This window comes from Onthophagus taurus, chromosome 1, assembly GCF_036711975.1.
Source record: "Onthophagus taurus isolate NC chromosome 1, IU_Otau_3.0, whole genome shotgun sequence".
Lineage (NCBI taxonomy): Eukaryota > Metazoa > Arthropoda > Insecta > Coleoptera > Scarabaeidae > Onthophagus > Onthophagus taurus.
The window spans coordinates 18,592,336-18,611,737 of NC_091966.1; the positions used below are offsets into that span (position 1 = coordinate 18,592,336).

At 33.5% G+C, this 19,402-nt stretch overlaps 4 protein-coding genes across 7 annotated transcripts in view; 2 read left to right on the forward strand and 2 right to left on the reverse strand.

Moving 5' to 3' along the window:
* The window catches only part of LOC111415637 (SCY1-like protein bma), a 265,493-nt gene that overhangs the window by 232,153 nt on the left and 13,938 nt on the right, over positions 1-19,402 (reverse strand). The gene's annotated exons all lie outside the window — the stretch shown is intronic.
* On the reverse strand, positions 3,450-4,507 carry LOC139430840 (trypsin-1-like). Its single transcript, XM_071198241.1, has 6 exons — positions 4,443-4,507; positions 4,324-4,385; positions 4,174-4,268; positions 3,863-4,118; positions 3,658-3,804; positions 3,450-3,602 (listed from the first exon to the last, which is right to left on the reverse strand). Exons 1-6 carry the CDS (start codon positions 4,486-4,488, stop codon positions 3,450-3,452), a joined length of 759 nt encoding a protein of 252 aa, XP_071054342.1. The 5' UTR covers positions 4,489-4,507.
* Positions 5,608-6,745, forward strand: LOC139430726 (chymotrypsin-1-like). Its single transcript, XM_071197948.1, has 6 exons — positions 5,608-5,688; positions 5,744-5,805; positions 5,858-5,952; positions 6,007-6,262; positions 6,322-6,468; positions 6,524-6,745. The coding sequence occupies exons 1-6, from the start codon at positions 5,643-5,645 to the stop codon at positions 6,674-6,676; spliced, it is 759 nt and encodes a 252-aa protein (XP_071054049.1). The 5' UTR covers positions 5,608-5,642; the 3' UTR covers positions 6,677-6,745.
* On the forward strand, positions 16,460-17,668 carry LOC111422990 (trypsin-1-like). Its single transcript, XM_071197951.1, has 7 exons — positions 16,460-16,529; positions 16,589-16,647; positions 16,700-16,791; positions 16,855-16,996; positions 17,051-17,164; positions 17,230-17,376; positions 17,431-17,668. The coding sequence occupies exons 1-7, from the start codon at positions 16,472-16,474 to the stop codon at positions 17,575-17,577; spliced, it is 759 nt and encodes a 252-aa protein (XP_071054052.1). The 5' UTR covers positions 16,460-16,471; the 3' UTR covers positions 17,578-17,668.

Genomic DNA, 19,402 nt, shown 5'->3' on the forward strand with positions numbered 1-19,402 from the left:
GTAGAGGGGTAAGGGTTTAGGCGGCCAGAGATAGGAGCAACGATAGCTTATAGGTAATTCCTCCAACCTGTACATATCAATTTTGAGGCCGAGAGTCTTCCTAAGACTCCTAATCCCCTCTTTAAATCAAATGAAATCAATTTGGCGATCAAAATACCATAGTTGCCACATATTTACTTGATTTTGATGTTATGTATTTTACATGCACCAATTATTAACTATTGCAACTTTCAAAAGGTTTTAATATTCAAAATAACAGTAAATCTTCATATTTCACATAGGCGAAATCAGCACAGATCATCGATCCATATTTTTAAAAACTTGACTGACTGGTGAAACTTACAGTAGTTTTAACGAGAACACTTTTCCAGGTCTTTTAGAGGACATGCCTTTACAACAGCATGCAACAATATTTTTACGAACTTTTGCACACTGCTTTCTCGATTTATATCCAATAGATAAAAGAGAAGAATTTTACTGAGCCTGTCGGAGTAGAAGTCGTTGTTGTCCGTATTCACGAAGTAATTGCAGAAATAAATGATGATAATTCTGTGGCCAGGAACTTTAGTCGTAGATTACAAACCTGTACCAATAAAAATAATATCGTTCGACAACTATTTAGACTAGTACTATAGTATATGTTTAAATGGAATTTAACGTAATACATCGTGCATTATAGCTCATCATAAATATATTTTCAATATATAAAATTCAGCAACAATAATAACTGCATTGAGAAAAAATCTCACACGCATTTTAGACGACCAAAATGCTCCATTTTGCATATCATATAATTAATATATAATATAATTTCCATATCCTTGGACTTGGATTTTACGAAGCCTGATAACATCTGAGTAAAGCAATACTCAGGTGTTATCAGTAAAAGATTTGAAGAAATCTTAATAAAAAGTATTATGATTTTTTTAGGCTAATCTCAATTTCGCTTCTAATATGGGAAACTCTATCCGTTCAGTTGTGGTTTACCAGTACAACCAGATCACATCCTCTGCATTGCTACATTTTACCTAACTTTTACATTTTCCTGCTCTTCGATCAAACCGCCAGTAAGCACTAAATTCAGTATGAAAATGAATCACAACTAGTTTGCAAAAATTCCATCGACATCATTCATCCATTATTTAAAATTGTAGTCCAGCCTTATATACTGTTGCACCTGTAGCAGCTGCCGTCGTTCCAAATAACGTGAGTTTCTACTCCTACTCACTCCTATCCGTGTTAAGAACGTAAACCTCTACTTGTACTTTATTGTCGGTGTTACATGGGCGCAGCAGAATAAAATTTCAATCCGATGATTGTAATATCAACAATCTTATCTCTAGCAATAATGTTAAAGATTAGCTCAAAAGGTCGATGGATAGATTGCTAATCTGTACATTAATACTCGTCTATTATTCGGGCTTGGGACCGGCAGTGACATTGGTAAAGCTACTCAATTTCGGCGGAAGACAACCTACAGAGACAACAACAAAACCATCGAACAATTGATGTCTTTTATGTATTTGAGGGTTGAAATTTCGAATGAACGAAACAACTATAAAGAAGTCAAGCAATAAATTATGAAAGCAGCACGGGCATCTGGATACTTGAGATATGGCACCTGGAAAAATAAATAGATAATAACAGACAGTATGAGCGAGTCCGAGAGGGCAGCGCAAAAACATTTGTGGGATCAGAACCAGCAGTTGGTGTATTATTTGGATGGCCAAACATAGGATTGGACTGTGGGCTGAAGAGAGACTGCCTACCGTGGACCAGTTTTCCTGGAATGAGACATGCTAACGTATTTATTAACATCGCCACTGTCAAATCCGGGAATATTTTAGGACTTGCTCGTAGCAGCATAAAAGTTCTACTGGGCACTGCCGATTAAAAGCACACCTCAACTTGTTGGGTTTAGCTGACGATGTTGAATGCCGACTATGTGCAGAGGAAGCCGAGACGGTTGAGCCCCCAAAGATTCTGAATGACCTTTCACCGAGCAAGGTATTAATGTTCGTTAAGAGCATTGGACTGCACGGTGAAATTTGATAACGATATCTATCGTGGTATAATAGATTCTTAGCGTCGCGGTGCAAGGTTGGTTGATCCACCTACCAGATATGTAGTCTACGTAATGTAATGTAACGGACAGTAAAATAAAAATATATAAAACGTCATGGTAAGACCAATAATGAAGTAAGTAGCTGAAACCCGTGTCGATACAAGCAAAATTATTCAACTGATGCGAACAACTGAGATGAGCACTTTAACGATAATGGAAAAGACAAGAAGACATAGACTTAGGAATAGGGTTGATAGGGAAGAATGTGGAATTGGAGTTGCGGTGGGATTTGCCTAAGGAACAAAAAGAAAATGGAATAAACACATCAAAAGAGCAAAAGAGACCGGGCTAATAAAGACAGCACCACGGATCAGCTGAAAGAGGAGATCTTGGGAGACTATTAAAGAGATGGAAGAAAGGTGAAAATCCACCTTTATACCTTTATCGAAACACATTGAACGATGCGTGATAATATATATATATATATATATATAATAACTTCTTGACAGATTGGTTTCTCCTCTGAGATCAGGTATAACATGCAAGTCTGGCCATCGCGTTCATGATCACATTTCTGCTCAACGACTGCTTTCTATGCTGTTGTAAATTTGACTGTTGTAAAGTATTAAGTCAACATACGTCCATGTTGCGTTTATTAGTTATGGTGATTAAATCCATTTCTCGGCCGATTACTACTTTCTCTGACTGGTTCGCAATAATGAAAGGAATTTTATATTCTACAGATTATAAAAGAAAATGAAACTAATAAATTTTAAATACCGTTTAACAACCTAACAACAAATCTGCGTAGGAATAATGTTTTTCCACTATTTCCAAAAATTTTAGATTAAATAATAGATCGTTTGATGTCATTCCAATAAATTTAAACAAATACACAAAGGACACCGTACGTATAAATATCGAATGATATGGCATCCACTGAATATTGCCGGCAATAAATATTTTCAAAGCAGTAAAACAAAATTGTTCCAATATCAGGTTCATACTTGAATTCAATGTACCATACCCATTGAAGTAATAATATCTATTGCCGCTCATTTATTGTTCAATATGACAGGCACTTAAAACCAAATCATATCTGATCGGTAGTCATAAAACGTTCTTCCAAGGTACATTAAATACAGTAATATTTCTATATAACGGTACTTATTCCATTATATAGAAATATTACTGTATTTAATGTACCTTGATTAAATTATATTGATATAAATTGATTTATACTATTTATTTGTACTTATGTTTTTCACGTTCTAACGACAAAGTAATTAAGCCATTTTCAATAGGAATAAATAGATTTTTATTTAATCAATAAATAATATTAATAATAAATAATTCAATAAATAAATTCATTAACTATTATGAATTACAAATTAGCTATTTTATCTTCGATCCAATCAATATGATGAGCAACTCTAGTAAAAACACCCGGATATCCAGCAACGGTACAAGGTTTCACTGACCATGAAACAATTCCAACTTGAACACCATCAACAGTTAATGGTCCACCTGAATCACCCTACAAAAGAATAAAAATGTCAACCTTAATTTCTTAAACACCTTAAATAAATTACATTGCATTGCCCTTTTCCCCCTTCAGGAACTCCAGCACAAACATGATTTATGTCATCGACTTTAGCTCCATGGGCAGCTTTACATTGTTCTTGAGGGTAAAGCAAAATGTTAACTTTTTGAAGATGAGTCATTGTACTTCCCCCAGTCTGTAAGATAATCACATTACATATTATTATGAATACATACATTGTTTGATATATTTACATGTGATAATCCCCATCCTACCAAAGTAGCTGAAGACCAACCTTCAAAGTTTTGTTCAAATTTTGGTAAAACGATTGGTTTTACTGTGTCGCTAAGGGGTAAATCCGAAGAAAGTTTTAATATAGCAATATCATTTCTGTAACCATTTATCGGAGTGTATCTTTCATGATAAACAACTTTTTCTACTTGAATTGAGTTAGTTGCATCTGCGGAAATTTCAACTAAACCGTATTGAATACTCAAAGAAGATGGGGAGCTATTGAATTATAAAAATTAGATTGGTTGTGTGTAAAGGAGAATGTTTTACTTACGATCCTCGAACACAATGAGCTGCTGTTAAAACAAAGTTTTTAGTTAATATGCTAGCCCCACAATTATGGTTATTTGTACTACTTCTTAGAGACACCTAAAAAATAATATATTTGATTTAAATAATTTTTTAATTATATAAATATGCTTACTATGTAAGGAAATTCGCCAATTTCTGCGTTTGTTCCATTAACAATTCTTGTAATTGGTGTAGCTGAATGTTAATAAATTAATTTTTTAATCAAATCGTTGCTTATAATTTTTTTCTTACCGTTTGCTAACACAATAAAAAGAAAACCCACAATTAAAGTAATCATTTTTAATATAGCACTTCTAGTTACTTTCTGATTTAAACTTGATCTGATGCTTTCCTTTAAAGTTCAACTCTAATTTATACCTGCAAAAATAGTGATAATCCAAGGAGATTAATCATATTATGATGAAGTTTTTTTTTTAGTCTGAGACAATTTCAAACAATGATTGTTTACTTGTCTGTGATAAGTTCTGGGCGATATTTTGTTTATTTTCAATTTATGTTTGTTTTTAAACAGTTTATAAAAATTATCAATAATACAACGTGTTATTCTGAATAAAATTATTTATTTTTTATCTTTATTTAAAACGAGAAATTTCCTTTTCCCTAATTAACTTTTTATAGTTTCCTGGTTGCTTTTCTTTTTGAATTACGTTAGTGAAACTTTAAATTATTTCTTAAGCTCTTATCCTAAATTAAACTCTTTAATGTTAGCTAGAAAAGGTAAAGCAGTAATTTACTTCTGCTTTAATTCCAACAGTGTTGCAGAGGAACATTAGACATCCATCCTAGTTAAAGAGGGTGGCTTGTTTCTGCCGTTTTAGAGGCAGATTTTAATTTGCAAGTTTTCAACGCGAAACTCAACCCAACCCGTTTTGAATTTGCGAGCACACAACCGAACTTTCTGATTGCCTTAACGGGTACCCCGTTTCATTCGGTGCCAACTGTATTTGAAATTTTCAACTCGTGTCGAAAATATTACCAATTGACTCCTAACCAGATTTCCTCTCAAAATTTATTTTACCACCAAGTTTAATCTTTAAAGCAGTTATGAATGATAAAATGTATTACAAACTTTTTCTTTGAACTTAATCCTAAAATTTATTGATTAAAGAAAGAATTTAATTTTTTTTATTATTGATTTTATTTTACTAATAATTGATAAAAATTCGATGATTAATAACAAAGACAAATATAAAGTAAACAAAATATTGACCAGAACCTATCACAATATTATCGATAAACAAATCATTTTCTGTTTGGATTTGTCTCGTACTGAAAAAAGGAAGTCCCTAATAATCTAAAATAAAATCTAATTGATATAAATCATCTTGATTATCTATATTTTCGCAAGTATAAATTGCAATTGAATTTTCATGTAAGGTATCAGATCAATTTTAAGTCAGCATTAAGTTAGAAAGCGTTGCTACAATAAAAATGATTGCTTTAATCGTTGGATTTCTTTTCATTGGGTTAACATCTGGTAAGTAAAAAAAATATAATAATTACTACTTAATTAATTAAATTAATATTTTTAGCTACCCCAATTTCAAGAATTGTTAATGGAACAGACGCCGATGTTGGCGAATTTCCCTACATAGTAAGTATAATCAAAACGAAAATCTTAATTTAGTTATTAATTATTTTTTAAGGTATCTTTAAGAAGTCGCTCAAATAACCATAATTGCGGAGCTAGCATATTATCTAAAAATTTTGTTTTAACAGCAGCTCATTGTGTTCAAGGACAGTAAGTACAATTATCTCGTTAACATACACTTTAACTCACCTTAATCATTCTTAGCACACCATCTACTTTGAGTATTCAATACGGTGTGGTTGAAATTTCCGCCGATACAACCAACTCTATCCAAGTAGAATCTTTAGTTTATCACGACAATTACGCCCCAGCAGATGGTTACAGAAATGATATCGCCGTATTAAAACTTTCATCCGATTTACCACTTAGTGATACAGTAAAACAAATCACTTTGCCGAAATTAGAACAAAACTTTGAAGGTTGGTCTTCAGCTATTTTGGTAGGATGGGGATTACCACAAGTAAATATGCCAAAAATATATGTGTAAAATAATAATAATAACGTGTGATTATCTTGTAGACTGGAGGAAGTGTGATGACTCATCTTCAAAAAGTTGAAATTCTCCTTTTCCCTCAGGAACAATGTAAAGCTGCCCATGGAACTAAAGTCGATGACATTAATCATGTTTGTGCTGGACTTCCTGAAGGAGGAAAAGGGCAATGCAATGTAATTTTTTTAAGGGGTTTAAGAAATTAAGGTTGAAATTTTTATTCTTTTATAGGGTGACTCAGGTGGACCATTAACTGTTGATGGTGTTCAAGTTGGAATAGTTTCATGGTCAGTGAAACCTTGTACCATTGCTGGATATCCGGGAGTTTTTACTAGAGTTGCTCATCATATTGATTGGATCAAAGATAATATGGCAAAATTGTAATTCATAATCAATGAACCTATTTATTTTTTATTAATTATTAATATTATTTTTTAATGGTATTTATTGGGTTAAATAAAAATTTATTTATTACAATTGAAAATACTACATTTATACATTTATTTTTTACCTTGATTGTTCGTACTCAACCATAACAAGTTGTTAATGGGAAACAACATTATTATTTGTCAGATAATTTATTACTTGACTATAATTATAAATATCGGGGTGAGTGAACTTGTCATCTCACTAATAATGAAAAAAATAACGTGAACTGACACTGTGTTGTTTAAAAAAATTACACAAATAAATGTGTAAAATTTAATATGAAGGTACTCATTGATGTAGCAATTCCATATTTCAAAATAGACTATAACGAAAAAGAGGGGGAGATAACCTACCCTAAAAGCTAATATTAGCAGAATGCATATCCCCGTTTCTTTTCTATATTAATTTACTTTAAGTCGAACCCAACCCACCTTATAACAAGCGCGATCTTGCCTAAAATAAATCTTACACAAGAAATTGTCGATATTTTACGTTCAAAACATATGATAGAAAATTGATAGCAGCACCTTAATTAAATAGTTTAATTACTAAGGAATGGCATAACCGCTTCCTTTAACTGTTATCAAATATATCCCATTCTCTTAAAACTTCTTCGCAAGGATTCATCTTCAATTTATGATGTAAATATAACTTTAAATTACAAATCACCACTAATATTGAAAAAAACGATATATCAGTCCCGAATTAGCTATGATTTATTATGATTCATGGTGATCACACCTATACTATTGCTAATGGATATGATTGTAAGATGATTATAACGTGCTATGCACGAGAATACATATAAAATATATAAAAATATATATAAAAAAAGACAATAGTGTTTTATAAGATAGTCACTTTCCAGGTTCTTTGCAAGATTGTTCAACGCTTCCACACCAAGTGGAACTAAATAACTCTGCTACCAGACATAACTGGCAGATAACCCAACGAAGTTGTACAGAACGAGTTGGTGGAGTGGGTAGTTGGTAGTTTTAAGCCCTTCAAAACACACGGATCCGACGGTATTTATTTATTTATTTGTTTGAAGTAAACAGAGTAACCCGTAATTACATATTTTAGTACACTAACAATTTCATTTAACTAAATTAAGCAATTCAAGCAAAGGATCAAAAATAAAACAACCAGAAGCAATGAAACGATGAAAGAACAAAGCAGGAGCAAAAAAGAGAAAAGAAAAGCAACGTACGAATTAAGAATTAAGAATCTAATCGAACAGTCACATGGTCAAATGGTTAAATGTATCTTTCCTGCTCTTCTTCAATGGAGCCTAGAAGATATGAAAATACACTTGATGAGAGTTTTTAAAGTTTGCTTAGCCTTTAATTATGTCCCCATCAGCTGGAGGAGAGTCACAGTAACCTTTATACCAAAGAATGGAAAAAAGGATCCAACGGATCCCAAAGCCTTTCGACCAATTAATCTCTCATCATTTCTTTTAAAGACACTTGAAAAACTATGTGATCATCACATTAGAGAATATGTGCTTAAAGCGTTTCTTTTACATTTGCATCAACATGCCTACATCAAAGGTACCAAAGCTCTAAGTATTAAAGGTCTGTGGATACCGCCTTACACATGGTGGTGGGGCGCATCGAGCAAGCACTTGATTCGAAAGAGTCTATTTTAGGAGCTTTCCTTGACATAGAGGGAGCATTTGACAAAACCACCTTTAGTAGCATTAATCTGGCACTGGAATCTCGAAGAGCGCTATTGGTCATCGCGGGCTAGATAAAAATAATGCTGGCAAGCAGAGTTGTTCAGGCTAAGGCCAAAGGCCACACAGTACACAGAGTTGTGATTACAGGCCCACAAGGTGGAGTAACTTTCATAGTCGGTTATGCCGATGACGTATTAATCTGTAAAGAAGTATACCTGACAATTTTCTTTGTTACAGAATGCAGCAGGCGTTTAAACTCGTTGAACGATGATGTGAAGAACATAGCCTCTCTGTTAATCCTGAAAAGACTGAAATTGTTCTCTTCACTAAACAGAAGAAACTGGGACACTTAACATCACCCAATTTCTGCAATAATCCATTAACTTTTGCTCCAGAGGTGAAATATCGTGGTGTTATCTTGGACAAAGGACTGAGTTGGAAATTACACATTAGTTGCAAAACCAAAAAAGCAACGATTGTACTGACCCAGTGCAGAAGGGCAATTGGGAATACTTGGGGATTAAATCGAAGGTAACAATGTGAACCTACACTTCTGTGGTAAGACCCATGGTAGCTCACGGAACCATAGTTTGGTGCTCAGCACTAAAACATTTCATATAAGGCTAAATTTGCTGCATCAATTGCAAAGACTGGCCTGCCTGTTAATTACGGGCGCCATAAGATCGACACCTACGATCGCGATGAAGACTATGCTGAACGTGCTGTCACTAGATATTCAAGATAGTCAACAAAAAGGTTGTAAAAATGAGAATAGTCCGGAGCGACGTCTGGAAGGAGGCTGTTCGTAAACAACCACTCCTTGAAGCTCGCACAGACTATATCACACCTACTTTCTTAAGCAAGCCACATTTTGGTATTGAAACGAAGCAACCTAAGCTCGGGCAAAACGCCGACCATCTACACTGATATATCAAAGAAGGCTGGAGGCTCCGGAGCGGGAATTTTCTCGCACGATCTCCAGCTGCACCTTTCCATTTCGCTAGGGTCGCACTGCACAAGCCGAAATAACTGCTATAAACATAGCAGCCAAAGTGATAATCGACTCCAAAAAAGTTGCCAGAAACGTTGCAATCTGCACAAATCAGACAGGCCATGCTGGCGATTAGTAGGCATCGGAGTACATCATCGTTAGTGAGGTCCTGTCGGCAATCACTTGAAGAGGCTAACGTTTATAACAACGTCATGATAATACGTCCGAAACGGGCGGCTAAGAAGTCACCGATCTCCCTTGAACCGTTTGTACCTCTAACTGTTAATACAGCATCAAAGCTGATCAATTCCATCTCTCATCGAGCTTCTTGCGATAGATGGGATGAGACCTTTGCAAAAAAAAAGTGCTCTACCCGGACCGGAAGAAATCTACTCAGTTTCTCGGATAATCAAAAAGTCACTTGAGGAGTGACTGAAAAAGTCACTTACCGTACACTGCCGGTTACGTAAGCACATGTTCTACATGAAGCTAGCAAATACATCCCTCTGTAGAGGGTGTAAGAGGGAATACGAGACGGTAAGTGATTTTGTTTGTGACTTTCCCAACCTCGCGTATTTATGGGAATCCAGTTTTGGTGTACCTTGGCCTCAAATATCAGATATAAGGAGCATACCTTTCTGTTCTATATTAACGTTCATTAAAACATTGGGTTGGTTTTCTGACCCTTGAATGCATTGTTAATTGTGGGGATATACAAAGGGCCCGTTGCGACCTAAATGCTGTGAAGGAATTTACCCCCACGTAAAACTAGATACACATACAAGATAGTCAATAATGAGTCATTCGAAACTTAATAAAAATTTAGTTGAATTAAATTATTTATAAACAATTCGATTACGACAAAGCATCACGCTACATTGGTGACCCCGACAGTAGATTGAGTCATGATGAGACCCAACCTTTAGTAATTTACTCCGCCATTAAATTCTTTAAGCATTTATGGTTTACACTGACCATAAACCTATCATTACATCTATCTTTTCAACAACTGCAAAGACTCCAAGTCAAACAAAGTATCTAAATTATATCACTCAATTTACCTGTGATATTAGACACACTAAAGGAGATTCAAACATTGTTGCTAACACATTGTCCAAAACCGATATAGAATCTTTAAATTCATCGTATCCAGATACAGTCACATCAAGAAACGCACAACTTATACAGCAAACTTCACAACACTCAAACTTAAAACTTTGAAGTTTCAAAAAACAATCCGCATGTTTATGTACCTAAAATGTATCAAGAAATTTATCAAAAACTATTATTAAGAAATTTCATAACCTAACACACCCTCGAATTCGCTCAATATATATAATCAAAACACGTTGCTTTTGGCCCCATATGTCAAAAAATATTCATTCATGGACAAAATCTTGTTTATATTGCCAACAAACAAAAATTAACAAACACACTAAAATAAAATAAAAAATTCCTATTCCAAGATCTAGATTTCAACATATATACATTGACTTAATTGATCCCTTCACTTGGTTGTTCTTATGTTCTCACTGTAATAGAACGTTCTCACTTGTTGGCCAGAAGCCTTTCCCCTCAAAGATATCAATTCAAACATGATTGACAAACACCCTCTTTCAACACTATGTCAGTAGATTTGGCATCTCCAGCACTATAACTCACGATCAAGGTTGAATCAAAATTAGTTTCAAAATTCAACACACTTATCTGGACAAATGAAATCCACACGTCGACTTTAGACCCCCAAAGCATTCGGATTTTAGAAAGGTTTCACCGTACTTTAAAAACCGCAAATCCTCAGAGGTTCGTCATCTTGAGCCTCATCATTAGCCTCCACAGGTTGCTCATCCGCAGAGTTAGTGTATGGTCAACCACTTAAATTACCTGGAGAATTTTTCGTTAATGATAAATCTCCTCTCGAAACAAAACCACTACTTTCAAGCTTACGTACAATTTTTGCAGACCTAAAACCGGTAACTCAGTACCTAGACTGAGCCCTTACCTCCCAAAATCCAACCACGTCCGAGGATATTTCGGCAACGTATCCGGAGAGTTACGTCTCCAAACGAGTATTCTAAATCATTTCTTACATTCTCCAGGTGATACGTTACTTCAACATCTGGGATTAGTTTGTCATGACTAATCGTGAATGTCAGGATGTCACCTCCGCAATTAAGGAAACGTGGCGCTCTCGACATCCGACAAGCTCAACTCTGGAATCTCTTCTCGTATACCAAGCCGAACCATACAAAAAATATGTTAACAAGTGACCTGAGACCACTAAGACGCATGGTGCCTCACACTTCGACGAATTCTACCGGAACCAATGAGCCGTAGCCATGTACCAGACAGAGTATCTCCCATATACTTGTCCTTTATCCATAAAGCAGAGAATCGGACAGTTATGATACAGTTCTTTGGATCACCGACGTGTGATATAAAAACAATACGGATCAATCTTGGATACTAAAAAGAACGCGCAAACGACACCTCAAGCGATTAAGTACTAACTATTTGTTGAAAACGGCGGAATGTTGAGTTGACTACGAAAGGTAATGCGGACTATGATGTAGGCCACTATCTGAGCATTAAGTCGCCTACAGTTCTTCACTATAGTATTAGGTACTGAGCTACACTATAATCTGGGCAGAAATGGAATTGCGTTAATATCCAACACACAAATATGGATTTCTTAGCGTTGTACCATAAACGGAGTAGTACCAAGACAGAGCCTTCAACCTTCCCTGATAAGACTAACTCTAAATTCCCGGGCACTACCTTCCAAAATCCAATCACGATCTTTCTACAACGGAACTAGATCTAGACCATTCCTCACGTTGGCCAGGTGGTCTTCCAAGATTTGATTGCAAGTATCTGACGCGTCCACCATTGCAGTAAATGAGACCCGTCGTACTTAAGGCGAGCTTGTTACCTCACCCTTTGACGATCTGTAAGGTAACATATTTTACCAAAAAAGCAGAGAATGGAATAGTTTTGATTCAGTTCAGATAGGACAGGAGCTTATAGTCTGTAACCGAATAATATAAGACGCGATCTATAAGGGCAAAAATGGCAATCAGAACATCTGGAAACGTTTCATGCATTATCAGTGCTCCACAAAAAAGTGGAATAGAACAACTGGTAACGGGCATAAAAAATAAGACTAAACCAGAAACTTGTACATCTTTTGAGTAATTAAGCCGAGGTCGCTCGCGGCCGAGGCTCACTACCTGAAGCAAGTCATCATATTGTTGTCTTAAAAATCTAAGGATATGAAACTTAAAAGTGTTAGGAAGTGTTAAACTTCCTAATCTTGACTTTGCTGTAAAATATAACAAGATTATTATCAGGACTATTATTTCACAAAAGTGAAAAGGTAACTAGATTCTCTGGTTTCCTTTTTCGCCATAGACTTACAATTGTTTGTAAACAACGATGAAAGTATTTATTATATTATTTCGGTGCTACAGTAGTTTTGATGTAAGCTTAGGTCATGATATATATAATCATTACACTATATAAGAAAATTAAGAAATATAGAGAAATAAACAAATTGATGAATGGAAAATCAAAAAAGTACTTGGCTCTATGATACATATTTAAAACAATAAAATGTAAAGAACGCTTTTTAATCACTACATTTGCATAGGAACGCAACGACGTTTACATAGGAATTCGTGTTACAGGTGGAGAGTAGATGTGTTGAAACAAAAACAATTAGAGGAGCGAATCAAAGAGCATTGTACGAAAAAGCAGAGTTGTAGTGGTGTGGGTATGTGTTTAGTCTCCTGTAAATGCTTGTGAACAGCTTGTCAAACGTCGACATTATTAAGTCCGAACAGAATTTCCTGAAATACTTCACACCATAGTGACTCCACGAAGATAGCTCAACAATTACAGAATTTATTTGCTGATGCAATTTTCATCGCTAGTTTAACCAAGTATTAAACTCGAATTAGTTCATGAATCGAAATCGTTTCAACCCTTGCCATTTAGTTATTCAACAGAAAACACAGAAACAATCCAGAGAAAAACAAGTAAATACTTAATGGAGATAGCTAATTCGTTATTCTTCACCGATTGTGATAATATCCAAGAAGGCTGGAGAATATTATTCTTGTATGTTTTATCGGTAACCATTTAAAAAACCTTAGTCATGTACAGATTTTCTCCATCATGTATCTACGATCCAGGTGCTATAGCATATATTATGACTAGAGCTCGGATTTTTATGCAGTCAAATTATAGGAAATATGCGCATAAATATGCAAGCTTTTTATTCAAAATATGCAAAAAATATGCAAAAATATGTGGAAATATGTAAATATATACCTTTCTTATAGTTGTTATTAATCTATTTCTATCACATTTTTGTATGTTTTGCACTTTTCACATGTTGTTCTATTTATTTTCTTCCTCTCACACGTTATTTTAAAAAAGAATAATTAAAAAGTTAGCCATAGATATTCTAACAGATGAAAATTTAATTCTAAACATATTCCAAGAAGATGGGACATCAAATTTAATATAGTTTTATTTAGTTTTAATTTAACAGTTTTCCATTTTTTTTAACTCCTAGTGTAAAAGTCTATGAGAGATATAATTTCAGAACAAACAATTGGCAACTCCTCTGAAAACTCTAATTTTTAACTTAAATCTTTGGCTAAAAGGCTACGACATAATTAGTAAAAAAATACTTACAACTTTGGCACAAGTTTTACAAAATAATTCCTCATTATATAAATTTAGTTCGGGATAACTTTTTATCCACTGGGACACAAGACACGATATCACTTTAGGCATTGTTGTTATAGATTGGTAGATTAATGTTCACTCACACTGAACACCGCCGCAGTAACTATGGTTGGAGATTTCCTTAAACTTAAACTCAACAGCGCTAGGGATTCCCCGCATGTTTCTGTCATTCAATCAAAAAATATTCTGTATTGTGCCTTAAACTAAAAGGTATGTTCGCATATTTAAAAATCACGCAGTCATTATATTTATTTTATTAAGCAACAAGAAACAAATCTAGTAAAATGACAAAATATGCGAAAATATGCAGTAAAAGGCCAATTTATGCAACAATCAAAAAAATTGTAAAAATATGCAAAATATGCAATTTTTGTATTGTACCATCTGCCTTATTTTTATGCAATTCGCCCAGAAACCAATTTTGAAAAAAATATTCCAGAAAATAACGAAGATGCATTTTGCATAAAATCCGAGCCCTAATTATGACGTATATATCATAATGATACGCGAATTGTGAAAACATTTGTTGCACTAAAAACATATATACGAAATACTACAATTGGTCTCGCCTTCCGAGAGAGTAAAATCAAGACCAAACTTACAAGTAAAATCAAAACCAAACTTAATCTTAAAGCAGGTAAACCGCCACACAAAATTAATTCTTATCAATCTATGGTAGTTATTACATATGATCTCAAAAGTAACAAGCGATTACTCCTAAAGAGAATGCAACCTATTTCAGAAAGGAAAAATCTGATCATATATCATCAGTTCGGATTCAGCAATGCACACTTAACTGTAGATCAGGTACACAGAATAACTAATATCATCGATTGCAAAAAAAATGGGGTTGCAAAGACGTAAACAACTACTTCCTGTGGAAAATTAAAACATTTTGATGTCTCATTTAAGAGACAGGTTAACACTGAAAGCAAGAAGGTGTTTATAAACCTCAACGAAGCAGTGTTGGAGCTGGTCTGGAATCTATATCTGCTTTATACGTGTGATCCCCCAAAATTAGATAATAATATAACATTCAGTACCTTCGCCGATGACATTTCTTTCCTTACTGTTGGTAAAAATAGTTAAGAAACAGCAAGTGAACTTCACAACGTAATAATAAATTTTAAAAAAGGATGAAAAAATGAAAAATAGAGAAAATGTTTAAATTTTAGCAATTATCATTATTAATTTTTTCGTCTTCTCCGTTGTATTCTCATAACTAAGAAGTCGTGATTCCATATTTATCAGCATACTTTTATTTTGGTCCTCCATAAGCGGAGTGTCTGCTATCTCTTTCCTGGTCCAGCCACCTAGTTGGCGATCGTCTTCTTGGACTTTTGCCTTCTACTTTTCCTTAGTCTATTAATGTTTCCAGCTTATCCCCATCTCTTTTGATTATATGCCCAAAACATTGTAGAAATCACAGCAAATAGTGGACAGTTTTATCTCAAGGTGTTTCAGTATTGATATATCAGTGCGTTTGTCTGTCCAAGGAATACGCAGCATTCAACGCACCACATCTCGAAAGCCGCAATTCTTTTTCTATCGGCTCTTTGATAGTCGAGGATTCTACACGGCATAGGAAGATCACGAATATAAGCTAGTTAGAACTAGCTTAACTTTTGTCCCTTTTTTTTATTTGTTGATCTTTCCATATCCTCGTCAAGTTGTAAGCAATTTATATTGAATTAAATTAATTTAGAAGAAAAAACTTTTTAAGAAAAATTGTTGTTATTTAAAAATATGCTATTCGATAAAAATTTTTGATTAGACAAAAATCAAAAAAGTGTTATCTACATATGCTTGGAATGCGAGTCTAGAGATAACATTAACATGCGTCTGAAATAATATTGTTAGTGGCTGGACGTTTATTTTTTATTATTATTGAAGTAAATAAGTTTAATCCCTGGTTAAAATTTTTATAATTATAATAAAAAAGCTAGATCCTTATTTATTTCTAATCGAAGTATAAATATTATTTATTATTGTTATTAATAATAAAATAAAGAAATAATTCTAATTCCATATTGATTACATATGTAAATCCCTTTTAATGTAAATTAAGAAATATTTTACATAAATTAAAATCTTGTCGAAATATAATAGATAAATTTTAATTGTACAGTTACAAATTTAATCAGTAGCTATTAAAAAAAAACTTGCACTACTTAATACTTAACTCAAGTACTACAACAATAGCATTGATTAAGTAATTTATAACATTCTGATAACTTGTGACAATAATTTATGAACGGATTTTCGAAATTTTAACTCAAATAATAATCATTTATTTCATCAGTTCAATCAGTTTGAGGTAACGATGCATTACAAAATGTTCCCTCTATTTGTTATTTTAACAATCCTGGAAATTTCCAAAGGTATTTTTTTAAAAACATCAATTTTCTCGAGTTATTTTAATTCCCTTTACAATTTTAAGCATCGACTATAAGGGTCGTAAATGGAACTGATGCGGAAGAAGGAGAATTTCCGTACATTGTAAGTTTTCTTATTTTATCCTCGAATTAACTCAAAATAAATTATTTTTAAGATTTCATTTCGTTATAATAACAAACACAGTTGCGGTGGATCGATTTTAAATGAAAATTTTATTTTAACAGCAGCACATTGTGTTCATGGACGGTAATAAATTATTAATCAACAGAAAGAATAGAACCGACAAAGTTTAATTAAATATTCTTTTAGAATTGTTGAAAATATGTCGATTCAATATGGTATTTTAGAGATTTCTAACGATGATTTTAACGCTATCGATGTAGATTATGTTATAATCCATGAAGCTTATAATGGTAAAGTTGATATGAATAATGACATCGCTATTCTTAAGGTGAATAAAAAATAAATAATTTTGAAATGAATGCAAATTATAAAATAATTTTAGTTAAAATCACCAATTCCTTTGGATGAAAATGTGTATCCAATCACTTTACCACCTCCTGGAATTGAATTTGAACACGGTACAGTTGCAGTTCTTGCTGGATGGGGATATTCTTATGTAAATGAAATTAATCCATTAAATTAATTAAAAAACATTCTTTTTTAATCACTAAACTTGTTTAGACTAATGGAAGTGTGATGCAACATCTTCAAAGAGTAGATCTTATAATATACTCGTTTGAAAATTGTCAAAGTGCTCACGGTGATGAAGTTAATGAAGTATCTAATCTTTGTGGAGGTGTTGAAGAAGGATGGAAAGGACAATGCAGTGTAATTTAATTAAGCTGTTTAAGAAATTAAAAAATTAATTTTTATTCTTTGTAGGGTGATTCAGGTGGACCTTTAGCTGTTGATAATGTTTTGGTTGGTATTGTATCTTGGTCAGTTAAACCATGTACGTTAGTAGGATATCCTGGGGTTTATACCAGAGTAGCTTCTTTCATCGATTGGATTAATAATAACGCATTTTAATAATTATAAAATTTATTCCAAATTTATATCATCTATGATTAAATCTGAAATAAATCTAAACTGGCGTGAATGGACCCAAAAGATACCTTAAGTTAACCAAACTTTTTTAATAATTTATGAAGGTAACTAATGGTCTATCAAAACCAAGATTTTTGATCCCTCTAGATGAGTTTTTACCTTAAATGTTAATACAAAACTACTATTCATTTGCTAAAAATAGCTTCAAAATTGATTATATTAAAGCTATAAATATAAATCATTTCAAAGATATAATTATTTTAACACCACTATGAAAGCAATTACAGACAATTTTCCATTAATAGAATAAACATGAACCCCATCGAGCACTTCATGCATGTCAACACAACATTCTCGCACAACGCGAGCGGAAGCGGATGAATTTGTGTGAATATTTTACTGTAAATTTATTCAACAATTTTCCCATATCGATCCATTTTCAAAGCTTGTAGTAAGCAAGGATAAATTTTCTATAGTATTCAATATTTAGACCGATAAAAATTTTGTTTACAAGATTGCTTATCTTTTAATTAAACACAAATATAACAGAATCAAAATTAATGAGTTCAGATCAATCTGTTACGTTATTGAGTAGTTAATAGCTTATCTTCTTCTTCTTCTTCTTTCGGTGCCATATCAGGTCCCCGCAACGTTGGTAATCACATCAGCGAGTTGTTCTCGGTTATCTAAATAGTTGTTCGGCAATGCGTTTTCCGGTCCAATCACGAATGTTCCTTAGTCACGATATTTGCTTCCTTCCAATTTCTCTGCTACCCTCGATTTTACCTTTCATAATAAAATGATTTTTATCTATATCTTTTCCTTTATTTATGTCTTTCTTATCTTAATAGTTTTAAATAATTCACAAACGGCATTAAATAGAGCAATTTAACACGGCATTGTTGATCTGAATGGCTGTCCAAGGTATTCAGAGGATTCTTATATGCAACCACATTTCGAATGCTTTTTTAGAGTCCAAATCTCAGCTCCATGTATACCAACCAGTGATAACCCTTGATCATTCTTTAACGCAATCTTGGATTTATATTGTGGTTACAGAAGAATGACTTCATTTTCAGAAAAGTTGTGCGAGTTGTTTCAATTCTGCACTGCTCTCTTTATCTGGAACTAGTTATTCCATGATATAGCATCATATAGCAGTTTTTCTAAAAATAACAGATTCTTTCGCTTAAATTACTAAAAGATAGGTAGAGTAGGAGCACCGTTTATAGCCACTGTACCATTTATGGCCGTTTCAGATTAAGTCGTTACGCATTAAGATCCTAATAGATAGTAGTTGAAAAGTAAGTGCATTACAGGGCTTTGTCAGACCCTAATTCATCACAGACTGTGTTAGATGACGTTTCCGATATTGAAACAATTTGAAAATGGTTTCCATATTTTAGTTGATATGCTGTGCTCGAAAATCTTAGCAAAAACGGTAAGAGCAATGCACATTTAATCTTTTATTAGGTTAAGCGTATTTTTGTTAACGTGGCCATAAGTAGAGCGAGTTTTGTGAAGTTTTCTAGTTATGGCCATGACGTGGCCATAAGTGAATTAGCTTAAACCCAGTTATGGCCATTCTGTTAAATTAGATGCTTTAATGGATTTTGAAAACTCCATTTTCCAAGAAAAAGCCCGGCAAAAAGTGGTTTACTTCTTTCCTAAATAGACACCCAGAAGCATGCTGAATATGGCAACAAGGCAAGGGGAACTGTTACTGAAGAAAAAATACGAAACTGGTTTAAGGAAGTTGAAATTTTACTCACAAAAGAAGAAATTGTAGCAATAAGGGATCCAGAGC

Excerpts from the sequence above, each read along its gene's own strand:
- LOC111422990 (XM_071197951.1), top strand. The coding sequence starts at position 16,472 with ATGCATTACAAAATGTTCCCTCTATTTGTTATTTTAACAATCCTGGAA. Across the intron at positions 16,792-16,854 it reads GCACATTGTGTTCATGGACG|AATTGTTGAAAATATGTCGA; the intron begins GTAATAAATTAT and ends ATATTCTTTTAG. Across the intron at positions 16,997-17,050 it reads ATGACATCGCTATTCTTAAG|TTAAAATCACCAATTCCTTT; the intron begins GTGAATAAAAAA and ends AAATAATTTTAG.
- LOC139430840 (XM_071198241.1), bottom strand. The coding sequence starts at position 4,488 with ATGATTACTTTAATTGTGGGTTTTCTTTTTATTGTGTTAGCAAACG. Across the intron at positions 4,386-4,442 it reads TTTTATTGTGTTAGCAAACG|CTACACCAATTACAAGAATT; the intron begins GTAAGAAAAAAA and ends ATTAACATTCAG. Across the intron at positions 3,603-3,657 it reads GGGGAAAAGGGCAATGCAAT|GGTGATTCAGGTGGACCATT; the intron begins GTAATTTATTTA and ends ATTCTTTTGTAG.
- LOC139430726 (XM_071197948.1), top strand. The coding sequence starts at position 5,643 with ATGATTGCTTTAATCGTTGGATTTCTTTTCATTGGGTTAACATCTG. Across the intron at positions 5,689-5,743 it reads TTTCATTGGGTTAACATCTG|CTACCCCAATTTCAAGAATT; the intron begins GTAAGTAAAAAA and ends TAATATTTTTAG. Across the intron at positions 6,469-6,523 it reads GAGGAAAAGGGCAATGCAAT|GGTGACTCAGGTGGACCATT; the intron begins GTAATTTTTTTA and ends ATTCTTTTATAG.